The sequence below is a fragment of the Echeneis naucrates genome, chromosome 14, assembly GCF_900963305.1.
Source record: "Echeneis naucrates chromosome 14, fEcheNa1.1, whole genome shotgun sequence".
Taxonomy (NCBI): Eukaryota; Metazoa; Chordata; class Actinopteri; order Carangiformes; family Echeneidae; genus Echeneis; species Echeneis naucrates.
Window position 1 is genome coordinate 618,305 of NC_042524.1, and position 22,020 is coordinate 640,324.

Consider the following 22,020-nt stretch of genomic DNA (forward strand, 5'->3'; position numbering starts at 1 on the left):
TCAAAAAATTATAAAGTGGGGAAAGATAAAGAAAAGTTTGACATTATAAATAAAAACAAAACTATTATAATAAAACATAAGTATATGAATATCATTTGGAAAATTATTGCCTTATTTCCTACTTCTTTTTGTATCTGCAGACCTTTAAGTTGATCTAAAACAGAAACTACAGTAAAAGGTAAAGGGTAGTAACAGAGAAGAGAATGAATGAATAATATTACAACTCGCATGAAAACGTTTGGTAGCATTTAACTTTCATTCCCTCATTAAGTAATAATAATCACAACAGAAATATCAAGAATTCAGGTCTAATTCTAAAAATGTGATGGTTTAATTTCCATTTTGTAACTTTTTGACTGTATTATTTTGTATAAATTTATCACGTATTAATATCAAGAAAAAACAGGCAGATATCAATTCATATTAAGTGTATAATTTAATGTGGCCAAAAAATTAAGAAAACAAAAATAAACAATAATAACAAAACATCATCAATACTTTAAAAGAAAATATAACATTTGGGAAGCTGAGTTCTGTCACCTTCTGAGGTTCAATTCTCAAATTGTTAGCTTAATTCACGTTCATGAAATTTTCTAAAAAAAAATGAGACAGAACAAAGAATTGAACATTAAAAAGGGAGATAAGGAGTGATGTGTGGTGAACTCGGTGTCCATCTCGCTCTGTTTCCTCTGTCACCTGTCCTCAGGTAAACCATTAACCTGCTAACGGCCATAAAACTCCACTTTATGGAAACTTTGATGATGACGGAGGGTCGTAAACACCGAAGCCTTTTATGGCTGAGATGGTTCTTGTTGTTCACCTTGACACAGTTTGCATGCAAGGAAATATATTTTCAAGAATGTGAATTTAACTCCCAAAAAGGAAAAAAAAAAAAAAAAAAAATCAAGTTCATTTCCTCTTTTGCTAACGCTGCTAGCTCAGCTTATACAGCATTACAGCTGTCTTTGCAAATGTTTGAAGTTAATCACAAACTATTTAACAAAAAATCCTCAAGAGAACCTCCAGGTGACCCTACAGGTGAACCTCCAGTCGAACCTTCAGGTGAACTTATAGTCGAACCTACAGTCGAACGTACAGTCGAACCAACAGGTGGACCTACAGTCAAACCTACAGGTGGACCTACAGGTGAACCTACAGTCAAACCTACAGGTGAACCTACAGTCGAGCCAACAAGTGAACCTACAGTCGAACCTACAGTCGAACCTACAGGTGGACCTACAGTCAAACCTACAGTCGAACCTACAGGTGGACCTACAGTCGAACCTACAGGTGAACCTACAGTCAAACCTACAGGTGAACTACAGTCGAACCTACAGGGGACTACAGGTGAACCTACAGTCGAACGTACAGTCGAACCTACAGTCAAACCTACAGTCGAACCTACAGTCGAACCTGCAGTCGAACTACAGTCGAACCTACGGGTGAACCTACAGTCGAACGTACAGTCGAACTTACAGTCGAACATACAGTCGAACTACAGTCGAACCTACAGGTGGACCTACAGTCGAACCTACAGTCGAACGTACAGTCGACCAACAGGTGGACCTACAGTCAAACCTACAGGTGGACCTACAGGTGAACCTACAGTCAAACCTACAGGTGAACTACAGTCGAGCCAACAAGTGAACCTACAGTCGAACCTACAGTCGAACCTACAGGTGGACCTACAGTCAAACCTACAGTCGAACCTACAGGTGGACCTACAGTCGAACCTACAGGTGAACCTACAGTCAAACCTACAGGTGAACCTACAGTCGAACCTACAGGTGGACCTACAGGTGAACCTACAGTCGAACGTACAGTCGAACCTACAGTCGAACCTACGGGTGAACCTACAGTCGAACGTACAGTCGAACTTACAGTCGAACATACAGTCGAACCTACAGTCGAACCTACAGGTGGACTACAGTCGAACCTACAGTCGAACGTACAGTCGAACCTACAGTCGAACCTACGGGTGAACCTACAGTCGAACGTACAGTCGAACTTACAGTCGAACCTACAGTCGAACCTACAGGTGGACCTACAGTCGAACCTACAGTCGAACCTACAGGTGAACCAACAGGTGGACCTACAGTCGAACCTACAGGTGGACCTACAGTCGAACTTACAGTCGAACCTACAGTCGAACCTACAGTCGAACCTACAGGTGGACCTACAGTCGAACCTACAGGTGAACCAACAGGTGAACCTACAGTCGAACCTACAGTCGAACCTACAGTCGAACGTACAGTCGAACGTACAGTCGAACCTACAGTCGAACCTACAGGTGGACCTACAGTCGAACTTACAGTCGAACCTACAGTCGAACCTACAGGTGGACCTACAGTCGAACTTACAGTCGAACCTACAGTCGAATATACAGGTGGACCTACAGGTGGACCTACAGTCGAACCTACAGTCGAACCTACAGGTGAACCAACAGGTGGACCTACAGTCGAACCTACAGTCGAACGTACAGTCGAACTTACAGTCGAACATACAGTCGAACCTACAGTCGAACCTACAGTCGAACCTGCAGTCGAACCTACAGTCGAACCTACAGTCGAACCTACAGGTGGACCTACAGGTGGACCTACAGTCGAACCTACAGTCGAACGTACAGTCGAACTACAGTCGAACTTACAGTCGAACCTACAGTCGAATCTACAGGTGGACCTACAGTCGAACCTACAGTCGAACCTACAGTCGAACCTACAGGTGAACCAACAGGTGGACCTACAGTCGAACCTACAGTCGAATGTACAGTCGAACTTACAGTCGAACATACAGTCGAACCTGCAGTCGAACCTACAGTCGAACCTACAGTCGAACCTACAGTCGAACCTACAGGTGAACCAACAGTCGAACCTACAGTCGAACCTACAGTCGAACCTACAGTCGAACTTACAGTCGAACCTGCAGTCGAACCTACAGTCGAACCTACAGGTGAACCAACAGGTGGACTACAGTCGAACCTACAGTCGAACCTGCAGTCGAACCTACAGTCGAACCTACAGTCGAACCTACAGGTGAACCAACAGGTGGACCTACAGTCGAACTTACAGTCGAACCTACAGGTGGACCTACAGTCGAACCTACAGTCGAACCTACAGTCGAACTACAGGTGGACCGGCAGCTTCAGCTGTTCCTGTGTAACAGTGACTCTGACCAATGATAACTGACACAGCTGTGGACAATCAGCAGCCAAAGCTGATCTATGACACCATCATTGTCCTGGGAATCCTTTTCTGAGGACACCAGCTGCCAGACTGAACCCCACAAGAGTGGATCTCATCTGAGAGGGCAGCGTTGTAATGAAATACTCACCAACCTCCACCTGCAGCACCCAAAGAGCCTGGAAAACACGTATTTGTATTTATTTATTCATTCATTATTCTTCATCATTTACACAATTCAACTTAACAGTTAAGTTCCTTTGTTATCCTTTAGGTCGACATAAAACAGACAGCTGCTACTGTACATGGTCAGTGGTGTTTTCTGTTTTGTTTTTTCAAACGTTAAAATTGTTCACTGAGCAAAAAAATGAAAAATTGATGAAAAGAAGGCGTTACTGTTATTTGGATTTGAATTTTTCATTGTTGAATGTCTAAATAAAAATACATGAAATTTACTGCATTGTGTGGTCATTGAAACTAGAATGTAGTTGGAATTTTCTTCTAACTAAATCTAACTTAAAACATTAAGTTTTGACTATATTACTTTTAAGCGGACTCCACAATTGTTTTGATTTTTGATTACAAACCATTCAGTTTATAACACTTAAAATGTTAAGTTATGACTTTTGCAAACTGAAGGATTTCTCTACCGTCAATTTCTGAAACCGTTTCAAACCGGCAGTCACTCAATGAAAACGGCTAAGTACGATCAACACATCAAAATCAGTTAACGAGTACGTTGTGTTGGACTCACACTGAAGAGGCTGAAGAATAAATCATTGTTCACTTTTGTCCTGCTGCCCCTGCTGATCTGAAGAAACCTTTTCTGGTTTGTACTGAAACACAACATCAATCTGAGATTGTGAACGTTTATCGCATTAAATATCCAAACTGTCTGTTAATATCAACAGCGGGTACAATGACTTTGAGTCATTTCAGAAGCCACTTAATCCAAATGAGGCAGAATAAGTTTGTGTTTTGACAGAAACGAATCAACAAAAAGACAACACTGTTTCGCCCGGTTTCGAACCGGGGACCTTTCGCGTGTGAGGCGAACGTGATAACCACTACACTACGGAAACACACGAGGTGGGTCGGTGTTCTCCGGATTATCCTCATATCAACGAGTGATGGCGCCATTATTGTTTCCTGTTCAGTCCGTCTGTCATTAAGTGATGAATCTAAAATGATCTGCAGCCTTTGTGTCGTCTGACGAGGGAATGAAAGTTAAAGTAACTTTTTTAGCAGTAAAGCTGCTAACATGACGGTGACGGCATTTATTGAGTATCATGAATTCTTCGAGCTTCTGTCAGTGTCTTTATTTTACACATTCAAGTCAAATTAGCAATCCGATACCATAACGAACTAACCAGGCAGTTGGAGAACGACCGTCTGGACAGATTGGACTTTTGTCTTAACGTTGAGTTTATTTCGGGTTCTGTGTTTTAATGTTTGTTCCGTTTAAGGTTTATTCAGTGAATCTTTGACCTTCCGAGACGATTTCATCCACTTCTCAGTCTCCGCCGCTCCTGTCGCGCATGCTCGGTGTCGCCCCGGACACAGCCAATCTCGTGAGAGCAACAGCGCATTCTGATCTGCATACAGCGAATATAAGACAACCGCGTTCAGAGACGGAGGTTCATTCGACCCAGTCGTCCCTCCGCCGACCGTCCGTCCGTCCGTCCGAGACCGACCCATGCCAGAAACCGTGAAAGCACCGAAGAAGGGCTCCAAGAAGGCCGTCTCTAAGGCGTCACCAAGAGCGGCAAGAAGAAGAGGAAGCCCCGCAAGGAGAGCTACGCCATCTACGTGTACAGGTCCTGAAGCAGGTCCACCCCGACACGGCATCTCCTCCAAGGCCATGAGCATCATGAACTCCTTCGTCAGCGACATCTTCGAGCGCATCGCCGGCGAGGCCTCCCGCCTGGCTCACTACAACAAGAGGTCCACCATCACCTCCAGGGAGATCCAGACCGCCGTCCGCCTGCTGCTGCCCGGAGAGCTGGCCAAGCACGCCGTGTCCGAGGGCACCAAGGCCGTGACCAAGTACACCAGCTCCAAGTAGACACGCGCGCACACACACACTGACAGACAGACAGACAAGCCGGCCGACAGGCCGACAGGCCGGCTGGCTTTCCCCACACAAAGGCCCTTCTCAGGGCCACACACCGCTTCACCAGAGAGCGCCAGTCCTCCGCGGCCCCCGGCGGGCTCAGTTACCGTGAACCGCTCACACTCACAGCAGACCGGCCGCAGAATGAGGGTCAGTAGACTGACTGATCAGACGGAGTGTCAGTCTGAACGACCAATCAGATTATTTTTTTTTTTGTATGTAAACTTTTTTAAATTATGTTTCAGGACCTGCAGCAGAATAAACATTTTAAACAGCAGCTGTTTGTCATTGGTTCATTTCAAACTTTCGAATTCAGACCGACCAATCGGTCATCAGCTACAGCGCGCGCTTTTCGGTTTGGGCCAATCAGTGCTCATCAGTTCCCATATAAAGTGCAGGCTGCTTGTCAGCTCTCCGTCAGTCCTTCAGCAGAGAACTGAGCATGGCCCGAACCAAGCAGACCGCCCGGAAGTCCACCGGAGGAAAAGCTCCCCGGAAGCAGCTGGCAACTAAGGCGGCCCGAAAGAGCGCTCCGGCCACCGGCGGGGTGAAGAAGCCCCACCGCTACAGGCCGGGCACCGTGGCCCTGAGGGAGATCCGCCGCTACCAGAAGTCCACCGAGCTGCTCATCCGGAAGCTGCCCTTCCAGCGCCTCGTCAGGGAGATCGCTCAGGACTTCAAGACCGACCTGCGCTTCCAGAGCTCGGCCGTCATGGCTCTGCAGGAGGCCAGCGAGGCTTATCTGGTCGGCCTGTTCGAGGACACCAACCTGTGCGCCATCCACGCCAAGAGAGTCACCATCATGCCCAAAGACATCCAGCTGGCCCGCCGCATCCGCGGAGAGAGAGCTTAGGCCGGCCGGCACGGAACAACCGCAACACAACGGCTCTTTTAAGAGCCACCGACTTCGGAAGAAGAGCAGCATTCTGTTCCAAACATCAGCCAGCAGCGGTACCGACACAGACCAAAGCCCCCTGAAAGAGCCTGCTGCGGTCAGTAAACGACCCGTTTTCCCGAAGGAATTAACGGAAGCTTTCAAAAAGCTGTCGTGTATAAACACACATGAAAAAGGGTCAGGGTCAGGGTTAGGGTTAACCCTGACCCTGACTGTTGAATGAATATGATGAATAAATAAGTTACACAATCAGAGTTTTTTTTCTTTTATAAATAGTGATTCATTTCCATTAACTACATGTAAACATGCGCCCCCTAACTGAGCGGTGAAGGCTGGTACTGCATGCTGCAGCCGCCATGATGAGTCAAGAAGACCCGCCAATCAAATCACGTTTATGATCGGAGCGGAGGATCAGAGCGTTAGAGCCGGTGTGTGGCTCTGAAAAGAGCCGTTGTTTGGGGGGGTCCTATTTGGCCTTTGCCGGCTTCTCGGTCTTCTTGGGCAGCAGGACGGCCTGGATGTTCGGCAGCACGCCGCCCTGAGCGATGGTGACTCCGCCGAGCAGCTTGTTGAGCTCCTCGTCGTTGCGGACGGCCAGCTGCAGGTGTCGGGGGATGATGCGGGTCTTCTTGTTGTCCCGGGCGGCGTTCCCGGCCAGCTCCAGGATCTCCGCGGTCAGGTACTCCAGCACGGCGGCCAGGTAGACGGGGGCGCCGGCTCCGACGCGCTCGGAGTAGTTGCCCTTGCGGAGCAGCCTGTGGACACGGCCGACGGGGAACTGCAGGCCGGCCCGGGAGGAGCGGGTCTTGGCCTTGGCTCGGGCCTTCCCGCCGGTCTTTCCTCGTCCGGACATGATGAGGGAACGTTATGCTCAGACAGAAAGGGGCGTGGCCGGCAGGCCGGGACCAGCGGCTTTTATGCCAGCTGCTGCTTCCTGATTGGCCACCATGAGCCTTACCATGATCATCCAATCAAAGCTCACTCCGGTTCCCACTTTTTCTTTTATTTGGTCACAATATGTAAACATTTATATATATAAAATAAATAAGATCAATATGAGATGATTTGTAGCTCTGCAGCTTATAGAGATTCTGAACCTGCACGTTGACTTTATTATAATTTTTCTGAATAATTCAATAACTAAGTGATCGGATGCTGATTTAGTCCACATGTGTGTATTCATGTGTTTTCTGGAACGTTCCGGAGGATCTTCGGCCATCAGCGGATCATTGATCCGTTCATGTCAGAAGTCAGACAGACCGGCTGATCTCATTCTGCGGCCGGTCTGCTGTGAGTGTGAGCGGTTCACGGTAACTGAGCCCGCCGGGGGCCGCGGAGGACTGGCGCTCTCTGGTGAAGCGGTGTGTGGCCCTGAGAAGGGCCTTTGTGTGGGGAAAGCCAGCCGGCCTGTCGGCCTGTCTGCCGGCTTGTCTGTCAGTGTGTGTGTGCGTGCGTGTCTACTTGGAGCTGGTGTACTTGGTCACGGCCTTGGTGCCCTCGGACACGGCGTGCTTGGCCAGCTCTCCGGGCAGCAGCAGGCGGACGGCGGTCTGGATCTCCCTGGAGGTGATGGTGGACCTCTTGTTGTAGTGAGCCAGGCGGGAGGCCTCGCCGGCGATGCGCTCGAAGATGTCGCTGACGAAGGAGTTCATGATGCTCATGGCCTTGGAGGAGATGCCGGTGTCGGGGTGGACCTGCTTCAGGACCTTGTACACGTAGATGGCGTAGCTCTCCTTGCGGGGCTTCCTCTTCTTCTTGCCGCTCTTGGTGACGCTCTTAGAGACGGCCTTCTTGGAGCCTTTCTTCGGTGCTTTCACGGTTTCTGGCATGGCGGTCGGTCTGACGGACGGACGGACGGACGGTCGGCGGAGGGACGACTGGGTCGAATGAACCTCCGTCTCTGAACGCGGTTGTCTTATATTCGCTGTATGCAGATCAGAATGCGCTGTTGCTCTCACGAGATTGGCTGTGTCCGGGGCGACACCGAGCATGCGCGACAGGAGCGGCGGAGACTGAGAAGTGGATGAAATCGTCTCGGAAGGTCAAAGATTCACTGAATAAACCTTAAACGGAACAAACATTAAAACACAGAACCCGAAATAACTCAACGTTAAAGACAAAAGTATCCAATCTGTCCAGACGGTCGTTCTCCAACTGCCTGGTTAGTTCGTTAGTGGTATCGGATTGCTAATTTGACTTGAATGTGTAAAATAAAAGAACACTGACAGAAGCTCGAATAGAATTCATGATACTCAATAAATGAGATGTGAGCTTAATGAACCAGGTGCAAATGCTCACAATATGAGCGGAATAATCACAAAGATCATTCAGGGTTAAAGAAATGAATGAATAGCCGTTCCTCCCTCCGGAGCAGCAGGAGGCGCTGACTTTGTCCACAAAGAAGAGGAAAATATAAAACCTGCTTTAAAACAGAACAAAAGCGTGAACTGTTGAAACTTATTGATCGTAGTTTCCCGGCGGTGACACGCTGACTCCATTTTTCTGCGCCATGACGGAAGCTCGCCCGTCGGCCGAACGTCGCTCCGGCTTTCTCCGCTGATTTCCGGCGATGCGGCTCGTCCGGTGACGGCAGCGACGTGGGGCCCAGATGTTGGCTCCTCCGGACCGGGACGATGACCGCAGGTAGATTAATTTAAACCGACATTTGTCAAACTTTCTGTGAGACTTTTTGTTGTTCGTCGCCGTTCAGTGACGTCAGTTTTTGTACCGGAAGATTCGGCTGCGACGCTTCTTCCCCAAACTCCTTTTAGAAATCAGGACCTTTTCAGTTCGCTCGAATTATCAGCATCAGAAATGAGGATTAGGTGGATTCTTCCATTCAACTAAAGATGCTCATTAACTCGGCTCATTGTTCAAACACGTTAACGGCCCTTAAAACAGATTTTAGCTGGCTCATACAACAAGCACCTACACTGTCTGTGTGATGCTGATTTCATTACTTTCTGTGTTCACTTTGTATGTTTTTATCGATGGCATTGTCATTTATCAGTAAACGCATAATGATGTTATAAGAAGCATTTAATTCCTTGCAAACTGACCGATCCTCCAATGGTTAATGACTGATAATTATTCAATAGAGACATTCTGCCTTAGAAATACTTTTTTTGTTGGTATGTAAGACTTTAGGTTATGAACTGAATCTTTTCCAATGCAGTAATAATAAATGTAAATATTGGAGATTTTAATCCTGATGCTGTGACTCCCTGCAGTCTAATATGGATGAGGTGAACGTGGTGTCTCTGGTTGTTGGGAGATGTGTGGACGCCTGCTACCTGCTGCTCGACCTGATCCTCAGGACGTCCGGCTGGCTGCTTCATTTCCTGTCCGGTGTGGGCTTTTACTTCCACAACACCTTGGTTATCCTGAGCAGTTCCACTTTGGTCGAGTACTGGAACTTCGCTGTGTTCTCCTTCCTCACCATCACAGAGGCCATCTCCGGCGCCACCCATGCAACACTGCACGCTGTGGAGTCCTGGCTGCAGATGCTGGGCGGAGTCTTTGAGAGTTTCAAGATGGTGGGACACCTCTTGTGTCATGTGGCGTGGCGCACCAAGGACGTGCTGCACCGCGGGTTTATTCTGGGGAGCTGTGTCCTGAGACAGACATGTGAAGGCATCCTCATCGTGCTGAGCCTCATTCTCTACTTTGTCAACACGGTGGTCAACATCGTGCTCATCGGCACACAGAACTGTCTCTCTTTGCTGGCGGGCGTCTGGGACACGGTGGCGGACCCCATCTACAAAGTGGCAGAGCTGGCTCTGAATCTGTTGACCTTCCTGTACAGTTGTCTGGTTGGTGCCTCCGTGCTGCTGTTGATGCCCTGCCAGCTGCTGCTGGACTTCCTGGGAGCATTGGGACGAGTCTTCATCACTGTTTTCATGGTTGACTCTCACAGCCTGCTCGCCACAGCGGTTGCCATCTCACTGGCGTTGGTGGTGTTGAACCCAAGGCTTCCTGCCTTTGCTGGACGGCTGAGCCTCCGTTGGGCTAGCGCTCTCCCGGGAGCTCGTGGCGTTTGGACGACCTTTGTCAGGCTCTACACTGTGATGCTGGAGTCAGCTCTGGCCTTTCAGGTAGTCCACACCGAGACAACACACGGCATGAGTAGAACCAGGTTGCCATTGACTGAGGCTGAGCTGCTTCCAGAGAGCAGCCTGAGCCTGGACGACTCAGCCCGGCCTCAGGGTCTGCAGCATACAGGGCCAGGGAGCGGCGACGCTGGGATGAACACATCTCATCTGAGCTCAGCCATTGAAGACGGTGAGCTGCTGCGCCTGCTGAAGGAGCAGGAGGAGAGGAAGAAATGTGTAATTTGCCAGGACATGAGCAAGACGGTGCTGCTGCTGCCTTGCTGCCACCTCTGCCTCTGTCGCCACTGCGCCGACATCCTGACGCAGCGCCGACCTGCACAGCAGCGCTGCTGTCCGCTCTGCCGGCAGCCAATTACAGAGACCTTGGACGTCTTCCTGTGATCAGTGACGGTTGATCAGCTACAAACTGCAGCACATGAAACAAACAAGCACCTGAGCTGCCCATTGATCTCCAATAAGAAATGAGACGATCAGCAGATATGTTTTTGACGTTGTTGTTCTGAGTCATTATCTGATGTTTTTGTTTTGGATTGAACAAAACAGAACTTTTGAAGACGCTGCCTTAAACTAACCAATAGAAAACTTGAGAGATTAATCAATAATTGAATTAATTGATTGGGGGGGGACAGAAACCCTTAATTAGGGCTGGGTGATATGGAACCAAATCCCATCACCGTATTTCATATCAGTCAATATCAATAGTCGATATATCACGATATAAATCAATAATTATTTCTGTGAAGTTTAAAGGTTCCTTTTTACTCCTATGTGAGATGTGAAGCTACCAAATTAATATTGGTTTAAATATTATTTATTTTCTGTCATAAGTTAAACAAATGAAATGTACTACAGACCTTGTAGAATTGTATTTGAAATAAATGAAATGATTACATAATAAAGTAAAATCTTAATTCTGAGCAGTCAGAAGCTTCAAGTGTTGCAGGAGAACGCAAACAAATCGACAACCAAATTCTTTGGTCAGCTACAAAAAAAAAAAAAATTAGCTAATACAAAATAGAAAAGTCTAAATTCTGACCCGTCCAAAGCTCGACACAATTAGCAGTGCAGCTGCTCTGCTTCTTGTTGGACTTGAAAAAGCCAAAATGTCTGCACACCACCGAACTCCTTGTGAGAGCCGGCTGCCGTGCGTCAACCTAACCTGACGGAGCTGAACTCTATTCCAGCTCCATGATTGGCTCAGCATGGCGCTGTTCTCATCATCATTGGCTGTTCTGGGATGAGTTCTATCGAGGAAGTGTTATTTCATGATAATCACCGTTATCGTTGTATCGTCCAGCCCTCAACGTGGTCCAACTGTTGTTTTGAGGCTGGCTCAAGCAGGCTGTCGGTCCCAAAGACTCCCATGTTGAAATGTCTTCAGAGCAGAATTAAATATGTTTCCAGTCTGGAACAGAAGCTGTTCTGATCATCGGCTCTGATGTTGTATCAGAATTAAAGCTGCGAATTAAAAACAGCAAAGTATTCATATTTCTATCAGGACACGTGGACTGTAACAATTCCTGAGCATCAAATGTTTGGTCAGTGTTAAAATCCAAATCGCTGCCACCATCCGTTAAATAAAAGGTTGATTTGTGGCTTGGTAAATGGATTAGTTTGTTTTCCTGTTGACTGACTAATGGCTTTATCCAGATTTTTACTGTTTATTCTTTCATGTTGTTATCATGGAGATAAGTTAGCAGTGTCTTTTTACCAAATTCATCATTTCAAACACAAGAAAACAATAACAATGATACAAATTAAACCAATCAACAAAAAAATAAATAAATGAATAAATAAATAAACTGATGCTTTAAAGTCTATTGTGGAGGAGTTCTGTGCCAAAATCTTTGTAAATGACTTTAGATCAGCAGATGACATGATTTAATAAATGAATGTATGAAATAATGGAAATGTGCTCAGACATGACTGGATTGTTTTTCTATTGATATTAATCTAATTTAAATATCAGCATCGAGCTTCTGGTCTGACAAAACCGCAATTGGCTCAGCCAAAGCCAAAACAAAGCTCTTGAATCTTCGTTATGCAAAGGCGTGTCGAAGGTCGAAGGCTGATTATTATCACTGGATACAGACACTTCAGCGTTTGTGCTAAAGACTATTAAGTTAATAATGTTTTTGTTTATAAATGCATGGTCCTGCCTCTAAAATGTATTTATATATGTGTGTTTTGGGTGTTCATAATTCGAAATACAGATGTTAAATTTTCCATCCTAATATGTCCCTTAATCAATCAATGATGCCTTCTTTTCTTATGCTGCGATTAATAGAGCTGGTCTTTAGTCGTTTCTCCTTTTTTGGTGCTAAATAAAAGCTTCAGTCTAAACTGTTGTTCTCTGCTGGTCTGTAAAACGTCATTGAAAGTCCTACGTTGATCATGAAGGTTTGACTTTGATCAGTGGTCGAAGTCAACTTGAAGACAAAGCTACGTCCCCTCTCTGAGAGCATTCAGGAGCTGGTCCTTTATCAGAACCACAGACCAGGACAGTCTGGATTCAGATGGTCCCCTTTCAGGGTCAGGCTGACGGTCAATAAGGCCTGTTTACCGACTCTACTACAACACAAAGATTTGCTGCTGACACGCCGCACTCAGTTTTCTGAACGGATTCTAAGTCCCAAACCTCGGCAAAACCAGCACCACCTTCAGGGATCTGGAGACGTGGCTGAAGTCACACATAAAAGGTTTGAACCAGCATGAACCTCTAATATCAACACAAACAGTTAGGGGGCTGAAATCTGCAGAATCAAGAAAACTCAGTTTAACTAACCTTCAAATCCACAGAGTGTCAGTGTCAGTGTCCGGACTTCGACCCTGTGGAAAAAATAAATGTCATTGAAGCTTCACAAACAACTCATCTGTCAACATCGTTTAATGTTAAAGTCCAATCCGTACATGCAAGTTTAAGATTTCAAGTGACAAGAGCTTAAAAAAAAAAAAAAAAAAAAGTGTTTCTGCCTTTTGGAGGATAATTTAATGTTCTTGGGGTAAAAAAAAAAGCTGTTTAATTAACATGAATTGAAATAATGACTGAGGATGCTGAACAGTCCGTCAGACTACACGCCTTTTCCTGCTCGGCTATATTAAGGTCACCCAGGTTGCAGAGGACAGAGTTGGGCTGCGTTCAATCCCGCGTGAGGATGAAGATCTTTGTGTGTTTCCTGCTGTTGCTGTCTCTCTGGTGTGCGTCCACCGAGGCGCAGACACGGGACATCTATGAGGAAGTGGACGAACTGAAAGCTTCATTGGCCAAACTGAAGGTGGACATGGCGTCCTTACAAAGTCCTCAAGGTACGGTGACGGTCAAAAACAGATTGATGATTAACGATAACGATATATTCTGTGTACTTCCTTTTTGTCCAGAAATGCTGCTGGGCACTTATTCTGACTCAGTCTGCTTTCTCTTGACTCCGCATGGAAAAATCTGACATTGTAAAAACACCCACAGAATATGAATGAATCACTGTTCTACCTCATGATTTCAGCGATGGCATTTCTCTCTCTCTCTTTCAGTCAAGGTGGCTTTCTCAGCCTCTCTTTTAGCTAATGGGTCAGGACACACTGGGCCCTTTAACAAACATGAGACTCTGATCTTCAAACACGTTTTGACAAATGTTGGAGGGGCCTACAGTCCGACCACAGGTACTGATTCAGACATATTAACAGTATCAGTCCTTCTGTGCTGTGATTAACAGAAAAAAACGTCCCTCAGGTCTGTTCACCGCCCCCGTCAAAGGAGTTTACCACTTTGAGTGGCATATTCATGGATATCTATCCGAATCAGCTGCTCAGTTGATCAGGAACTCAAACTACATTTATACATCAGTTGAGAAGCAGACTGAAGGTGATGCAAGTTCCTCTCAAGCTGCTTTACTGCTGCTGGAGGCCAGTGATGTTGTGTTTTTGCATCTCTACCAGAAAACTAAAGTATACGACAACGCTAATCATCTGACCACCTTTAGTGGTCATCTGCTTTTCCCAATGTGAGTGAAAATCTCACCTCCCTTTCTCCAATAATGCAGAAATTGAAACAGTTTTCAAAATTGTATCTGTGTGAAAATAACAACAACGGCTAAAATATTGCATGAATAAGTTTAAAATAAATGCCAGTAACGGACTCAGCAGTTTACAGTCAAACTGCTGACCTGCTCCTGATTCCGTCATCAACTCCTGGTGTCCGTCTCATTATTCCCAAACTGATTGTTCCTGCCAAAGACTTCCCAACTTTCAGACTTTCGAAAGAGAAAAGTATTTTTACTGTTTAGTTCCCTTAAAGACATGAGAACAAACTTCACACTGAGCTGATGAATAAACGATCCAGATAGAGGTCTAAATTTAACCCAGAAAAGACCCACAACCCACTTTAACTCAGATGACTTCTGGTAACAGTAGTAAACTTGAAAGCGAGGGGTTAATCACATCATCAGTCTGCAAATCAAACAAACATGAACGGTCTAAATGTTGGCAAGAGACAAGAAAGAGCTGCTGGAAAGCTGTTGGAGGAAGCGTCCACCTGTAGACCATAAGGACCTTTGAAATTCAAAGCTGGGGGTCAGTTCTATATGAAACAATGAGGTCATTCTGTGACCTTTACTGACACGTTTGAAAAATGAAAGCCGTCATCTCATCTTTGCTGAAATAAAAACATTTCCATATTGAATGTATTTCCATACTGATGAATTAAGCATATGAAGTGAATGAACTCAGATCAAGAAGACAGAAGGAAATTCAAGTAAAATTAGATTGATTAAAAAATAATAATAATAAATAATGACGATCTGCACTAAAATGCTCAGTTAAGGAATATCAAATGATTCAGTCGGAGTTTTTTGTGGATGAGACGTCTTCGCTGCGAAGTTCCCAGAAACACCATGTTTTTCATGAACAGTTGGTCACGCCAACACTCTGTCACGGTTAGTTGGGTTTTCCTGCTCTGAGCCCCAAACACGAGCTCTGTCAGCACAAATTTGACAGATCGTCCTCCTGAACTGGGCGCTGCAGAGGAGGAGCAGGCTGATTGATGGCCGCTGTTCGTCAGGAAGACGTGATCACATCATGTCGCCTCATTAGTGTCTGTTTGTCTTACTAAGTGTGGAGACCAGTCAGTCAGAAATAAACTGCAGCACTTCAGATGTGCTGATGAGCAGGCTATCTGTTTTCCCAAACACACACACAACCACCATCATAAAATAAGCTTAAATTTAATCTTCAGCCCAAACAGATAAACTGTTTATATTATGAAGACGTGTTTTTTATTGAGGGGCCAAGTCCCCACAATGACACCAACCAGAATATATCCCCATAATTCATACACACACACAGCAGAAGGTGTGTCCAGGTGGAGGTGATGGGAGTATAAATGGGGAGGAGACCTTCTGTTCTGCCTCACACCAACCTGGTCTCAGCTGCCCAGCCGCCTCCTGCTCTTCATCACAGCCTCTCCTCCTCCTCCTCTCTGACTCTACAGGTAAGGTGTTCTGCTGCTCTGTCCTGGTCTCCTGTCTGAATCAGATTTTATTAGAAGTCTTTGGTTTTCATCCAGCATGGCGGCACTGTGGCTCCAGTCTGTGTCTCTACTGGTCTTACTGGTTGTCTGGTGGCCGGGCTCCCATGCTGTGGCCCCCCCACAGCACCTCTGTGGCTCTCACCTGGTGGACGCTCTCTACCTAGTCTGTGGGGACAACGGATTCTTCTACCAGCCGAAGAGAGACATCGACCCCCTGATGGGTAAGACCGCTCATGGCGACGATAGAGAAGTTAGAGACTGAGAAACTACACGAATGATTTCACATATGATGAGAAAATTAGAAACTTAAATTGGCTGTTAGTACACAGAAACAAAACAAGATCATTTAAGATACAGACCCCCCAAAAGAAAAGCTACAACAGCAGCAAGAGACAAATCGGAAGCTCCAACTGCTGTGACATAAAATCTATATGATGTTTGATTTTAACAACTCACACTAGATATAAGAGCAAAAACACTTTCAAAGGTCCCACACTGTATGAAGGGTTAGGGTTATGGTTCCTTCCCTTTAGAGTCTTAAACCTTCATTCTACCTTCTGACGGTCACTGGCTGTACAAAGAAATCTGATTGCATTGAAGTTTTTGGAAAATGTCTGTACTGTACTGTCATTAGCTGAGTGAGCGTCTCAGCTCCAGGTCCTCCGTGAAATACAGATTCTTTTGGTTTCAGAAAAACCAAGAAAAAAAAAAAAAAAAGGCAAACTAGAGGCCTCAAAACAAAACAAAGATGAGACGGCTTCTGAATGTTACCACCACAAACATGTTCTTATGGATGTTAAACTTTCAAAGAAAACTTTGATTATAACTTTAATACCAGTATGATGACTCCGCCTTTTAACGGCTGTCCTATCAGGTTTCCTCCCTCCCAAAGTGGGTGGAGCTTTGGGGGCAGGTGGAGAAAATGAGGTGGCGGAGTTCGCCTTCAAAGACCAGATGGAGATGATGGTGAAGCGAGGCATCGTGGAGCAGTGCTGCCACAAGCCCTGCAACATCTTCGACCTGCAGAACTACTGCAACTGAAGGGCTCCTGGACTGACCCGCTGACCCCCTGACCCCCTGACCCCGACTCCAAAACACACAACTGCTGTCAAATGAAGGGAATTATTTTTACCTAGAAAATAAAGTTTTGTGAATTCAGAAAGTGGTCACTTCCTTCATTGTTCTAACTCTCTGACATTATTGTTCTTTAGCCAGCTTTTGTTCAGCTGCTTGATTTGGTCTCCGTTGGCAGTCAGATTCAAACGAAGGTTTGTGAGTCCAAATGAAATAAAACCGACAGAAGAAGTTGTGTCTCACCTGGACCAGGATGCATTATGGGAAGAAGTCAGCAGGTGGAGACGACCCGAAGGCCTGACGAAACGCCTCGTGTGTTTCCGTAGTGTAGTGGTTATCACGTTCGCCTAACACGCGAAAGGTCCCCGGTTCGAAACCGGGCGGAAACAGCTTTTTTTTTTTCTTTTTTCTGTCTTTATCTTTATTAATGTCAAATCCAACGTTTTATTAAGGCGTGTCCTGTCGGTGTTTATCCTTCAGACCGGATTACTGTCCCGAAAAAACAAAAACAAACAAACTACAACAAAAATGGCAGAACAAATATAAGTCCTCGGTGCGCCACATTTCCGGCCGGTCATTGAACAGTTCCGGTGGGGACAATCCATGTGTTTGGCTCTGCGGCTCCTCGGAAGATCACCGTCCAAACGGAGACCACCGGCCGGGCTCCGGACTCCAGAACCGCCGCAGACCTCCAGGATCCGGACTCCGGGTGCCGGTAAGTGCCGGTAACTCTCCGCCGCTCACCGGGGAGGCTAACGGCGCCGCCACCGTAGATTCCTGCGTTTCGGAGGCGCCTTAAACTCGTGTCACCGAATGGAGCGTATTAACAGCCGCCGAGCTGCCCCGCACGGCCCGCACGGCCCGCACGGCCTCCAGCTGCGGACTTCGGGTCAGAAGTTGTTTCTGCCGCCATTTTGGCTCCCCAACGGAGAGGAACTGGTGGTGCGTTAACGTGCGATTATAAAATAGGACACACGGGCTCCATCGGACATAAAAAGGTCAAAACAAATCAAAGTGAGTCTGATCCGTTTAAAACTTTAGCTGCTTTTTGTTGGAAATGTTCTTCTTTTACTCTCCTCACGGACCTTTAGTGGTTTACAGAACTTTCGGCTCCAAACTAAAATATTGATTAGTTTCACGAAATGTGTTTATTGATGCCAAAATTCATCGTTTTGATCCAATACATTTTTATGTCATTATAATGCAAAAAAAAATAAATAAAATAAAAATAATAATCTGGAATTAAATTTCTTATTCAACAAGAAACTAGCCATGCGACATACCGAGTGCTCTAAATCTGTCCCCGGCATATTTACTCTTTAAAAGCACAAATTTAAACCATATTCCTGCTGACGCTGAGTAAAGAACAATTTCAAGGTGCTCTATCAACATTTTGGTAGATTTAAAGTGAAGTTCTAAAACTTGGGAATCAATCATGTTTTTACAAGGTTAAAGATAAAGACAAACTTAATTTGGTCTCCAAAGTGTTTCATTTCTTTCATTCGTTTTTTGTCAATTATTTTGACCAGAAATTGGCTAAAAATTGTTTCTACATTTTCTTTTATAAATATTAGAATTATTGACTTTTTTGATTGTCTACCTCTTCAGGATTTCATAGATCTTTAAAATCATTGTTAAACGTGTGTATTTGGGTAACTTCATTAAACTATGAGTTTTACTAACTATAAATCTGTGTATTGTGATTCTGCTTACAGACAGCGGAGACGACAGAATCTGGGTTTTCAGGACAAAGTGAGTACAACCTCGGTCTGATTCACAAAAGCTCTTTGAGCTCAACATGTTGACAGTGAAACTTGGTTAGAGTTTTTCTGCCTCGACTGTCTGTTTCAGGGTTTCAGCGTCATCATGGCCAACATTGATGACAGCTACATTTGGCAGCGTCGTATCCACCATGGGATTCGGGACCAGAAAGGGCCAGTCCCTTTTCCAAGCTCAGTGGCAATTGGTTTGGAGTTCAATGCGGCGTTTGAAAGGAAGGAAAAGTTGGATCTTTGTTTGCTGACGAACGGCGTGATGCTGGAGCTTTGTGACTTTGCCAGAACTGTGACCAGATCTGAGAAGTATTTCCTGTTTGAAGTATTGGAGTTCAACTTTGACCTTGGTCTGGACACGGACAACAACGTACTGTGCTATGACTACGCATCACGCGTTCATATTAAAATAAAGCAAGTGAAAGAACAAATCAAGCAGAAATTTCAGAAATACAGAAAAATATTTACTCTGCCGAATGTATACACAATAAACGGGAAATATTATCCCAGGTATCTGAAAAGAAACAAAATGGATACTTTGGTGTGCACTGACGGAAACAAGGACATCCAAATTGGTCAAATGACGGATAATCATGGCATTACAAGCCGCAAGCTAAGTATCAGGAAAAAAGGCGGAGTCCTGTTAAAACAAACAGCTGATTATCCTTTCTGTAGAGAACTCGGTGTAACTCTGGCTGTTCAGTCAAGTGAAACATCCAAACAGAAGCTTGACCCAAAACTGCTCACCAACGGTGTGATGCTGGAGCTACTGGACTTTTCCAGAGGACTTTGTGGATCACAGACTCAGATCATTTGTGCCCTGGTTGAGCAAAACTTTGGTCTTGTATTAGATAAACTGCGCTTTCGCTTGCAATTGCAGAAAATGATTGAGAGAAAAAATTGCTGTCCAACAGTTGAGGACAAAGACGCGTACCGGAAGGAGATGTTTCAAGTCCAGAGTGCGAAACAGGACCAGAGGTGTAAAAAGAGACCAAACCCAGACACGGCTTACCAGCAAGTGGAAACAGAAATATCAGCCGCTAAGAGACGGCAAAGTGATGCCCGAGAACCAGATCAGGACAGCGACCTGTCATACACGTGTCCCATTGATTTTGAGACAGAAATGCTGGCAGGGGCTTCAGTTGGAGCAGAAAAAGTCCCCTTGGAAAGTAGTTTGTTGAGAACAGCTGCAGGAATACATCAGTTTGTGCTGGTGGATGTAAAGAAAGAAGAAGAGGAAGATGTCATCTCGCCGGTGCGACCTCAGACCAACGGCCTCCAGAGTCATTTAGTTCGGGCTCATTCAGAGGATGATGCTCTCTCACGTCTGTTCTCTGAAGACAAAGCCCAAAACATAAAAGAAAAGACACATGAACAGAAGCTCTGGATGAGACGCACCATTCGCTCCAAACAAATCCTGAAGTCAAAGCGAATTAACGACCTGTTTGCCCAGTGCAGAAAGATCGGTCTGGACTTTAACGTCAGCTCAGGCAACAAACAGAAATTGGACCTACAGCTACTCACCAACCAGGTGTTGGTGGAGATTTTGAGATTTGCAGCTGCGATGAGAAGGGCCATATCATTTTTCTTGTTTGACATTCTGGACAAAAACTTCAACCTTCCACATCACGATGAACTTCATTGTCGCAACTTGATTTGTCACATAAATTCAAAAACAAAGATTCTTCAGAACCATCCTGCTATCGAGAGAACGGAGTTTCTCAACCGACCTTTCCCTTTCCCAGAAGCTTACAACCTAACCAAAGTCACCAATACTGAGACGGAGCAGCAGATCATCTCAGCTCTACACTGGCAGACAGAGAAGAGTTACCCGTTCTGTAAAAAGTTAGGTATTAATCTTTGGGCCACTGAAAAACCTCCGGCCACACAGAAACTCCATCTGAGCGACCTGACCACAGGTGCAATGCTGGAGATAATGAGCTTTGTCCAAGAGTTGCGTGGAACGGTTTACAACACCGTCAGTGACATCCTCCAGCACAACTTTGATCTTGGCCTGCAAAGTGAGTCCACCCGGGTCGTGCAGGAGATCCAAAAATGGTACTTCAAACAAAAAAAAACTGATAAATAAGCATAAAGGAACACCACAAATGAACACGTGGTTGAATATGGTTGTCTCATTCAATGGTCATTCACAGCAGGCGCCAACCAGCAACAAGCCGAAGGATCCGGATTCAGAAGATTCAGCCCCAAATGTAGAAAGTGGAAAAGTGCCGCTGGTGAAAAAAGAAAACAGCTTTCACATCTGCAGAGAAATCGGACTGGAGCTGAATGTTGGCTCAAAATCAGAAGCCAAAACAAAACTTGATTTGCGGTTGCTGACGAGGGGAGTCCTCCTTGAGATGCACCAGTACGTGGAACAGAACTGCAAATATTATGTTCCCACCCTGTACGAGATTCTGGAGTACAACTTTGACCTGAGCTCTCAGAGCCATCGGAAGGAGGAGCTGGCCTGGTCCATTGCCGCCCAGGTGATTGCCATGGCGGGTAAAAATGGCAGGAAAGGAGATTATCTGAAAACGGTGTTTGAGCTGCCCGTGGAGCCGTCAGAGGTCGCCTGCAAACAGGAGCCCGAAGACGACGGCTGTCCGCCGGACACCAACAGTGATGATGGTGGTGACGTCATGTTTGTCCGACAGCTGAAGCCCATTGACATCGAGGTGGAGGTGGAATGAACTCCAAACTCAGATTCTGTTTGATTATTATTTTTTATTAAATAGTGAGGAAAAACATCTGCGGCTCCAGATGTGGATCAGCGATGTCTTCGTTCTTTGGTGTGCACATTTTTGACATTTTCTGTTTTTGTTACTTTTTGGGGGAAATTCCAAAGAATAAAGAGTTAATTTTTTATTGTGTGTTTCAGTTTTCCTGTTGAGTCTAAAAATCAGGAAGGAGTTACCACAGGAAAGGTGTGTTGATGTGAGTGTGATAAACGGAGGCTGCTACTTTATATTATGTGCCAACATAATAATTCACTTCAGCTACTCATTATGTTTAATGTAATTATTAGATGGAGCTAATTAGCATTTTAATTACTTCAATCAAATACACAGAAAATAATTACCTGATCTGTGAAAGGGCCAATCGTTAAACACACTTCATTTGTTCGAGTTTAATTGAAGATTGTGTTCAATATGATTAGACTTTTATTTAAAAATGGCTTACTTTTATTTTCATGGTTTCTCTCCTGCATGTTTGTACCAAATTAAACAGGAGGTGCTGAGTTTCCTGAATCAGTTCATTTTCAGAATAAAACACGCTGCTTCACAGTTTGGATGTGATGACTGTAAGACGATGACAGCAGCTGCAGATTGTCCTTCAGGTTTCTCTTTGTCA

The 22,020-nt window shown here is 45.4% G+C and overlaps 6 protein-coding genes, 2 non-coding genes and 1 pseudogene across 8 annotated transcripts; 6 read left to right on the forward strand and 3 right to left on the reverse strand.

Annotated features, from left to right (window-relative positions):
- Positions 1-4,189: 4,189 nt before the first annotated feature.
- Positions 4,190-4,261, reverse strand: trnav-cac (transfer RNA valine (anticodon CAC)). Its single transcript has one exon. It is a non-coding gene; the product is annotated as a tRNA-Val (tRNA).
- Positions 4,262-4,875: 614 nt separating this feature from the next.
- LOC115054079 (histone H2B 1.1-like) lies at positions 4,876-5,544 on the forward strand (annotated as a pseudogene).
- A 187-nt stretch (positions 5,545-5,731) lies between these two features.
- On the forward strand, positions 5,732-6,302 carry LOC115054082 (histone H3). The gene has a single exon (XM_029519092.1). The coding sequence runs from the start codon at positions 5,735-5,737 to the stop codon at positions 6,143-6,145; it is 411 nt and encodes a 136-aa protein (XP_029374952.1). The 5' UTR covers positions 5,732-5,734; the 3' UTR covers positions 6,146-6,302.
- Positions 6,303-6,653: 351 nt separating this feature from the next.
- Positions 6,654-7,057, reverse strand: LOC115054074 (histone H2A-like). The gene has a single exon (XM_029519085.1). It carries the CDS (start codon positions 7,038-7,040, stop codon positions 6,654-6,656), a length of 387 nt encoding a protein of 128 aa, XP_029374945.1. The 5' UTR covers positions 7,041-7,057.
- Positions 7,058-7,384: 327 nt separating this feature from the next.
- LOC115054073 (histone H2B 1/2-like) lies at positions 7,385-8,203 on the reverse strand. Its single transcript, XM_029519084.1, has one exon. The coding sequence runs from the start codon at positions 8,176-8,178 to the stop codon at positions 7,645-7,647; it is 534 nt and encodes a 177-aa protein (XP_029374944.1). The 5' UTR covers positions 8,179-8,203; the 3' UTR covers positions 7,385-7,644.
- Positions 8,204-8,769: 566 nt separating this feature from the next.
- Positions 8,770-12,619, forward strand: LOC115054072 (E3 ubiquitin-protein ligase RNF26-like). The gene is made up of 2 exons (XM_029519083.1): positions 8,770-8,830; positions 9,418-12,619. Exon 2 carries the CDS (start codon positions 9,424-9,426, stop codon positions 10,678-10,680), a length of 1,257 nt encoding a protein of 418 aa, XP_029374943.1. The 5' UTR covers positions 8,770-8,830; positions 9,418-9,423; the 3' UTR covers positions 10,681-12,619.
- A 3,238-nt stretch (positions 12,620-15,857) lies between these two features.
- On the forward strand, positions 15,858-16,861 carry LOC115054081 (insulin). The gene is made up of 2 exons (XM_029519091.1): positions 15,858-16,041; positions 16,695-16,861. The coding sequence occupies exons 1-2, from the start codon at positions 15,858-15,860 to the stop codon at positions 16,859-16,861; spliced, it is 351 nt and encodes a 116-aa protein (XP_029374951.1).
- A 349-nt stretch (positions 16,862-17,210) lies between these two features.
- On the forward strand, positions 17,211-17,283 carry trnav-aac (transfer RNA valine (anticodon AAC)). Its single transcript has one exon. It is a non-coding gene; the product is annotated as a tRNA-Val (tRNA).
- Positions 17,255-20,755, forward strand: LOC115054459 (uncharacterized). The gene is made up of 3 exons (XM_029519702.1): positions 17,255-17,609; positions 18,610-18,646; positions 18,746-20,755. Exon 3 carries the CDS (start codon positions 18,761-18,763, stop codon positions 20,753-20,755), a length of 1,995 nt encoding a protein of 664 aa, XP_029375562.1. The 5' UTR covers positions 17,255-17,609; positions 18,610-18,646; positions 18,746-18,760.
- Positions 20,756-22,020: the final 1,265 nt, after the last annotated feature.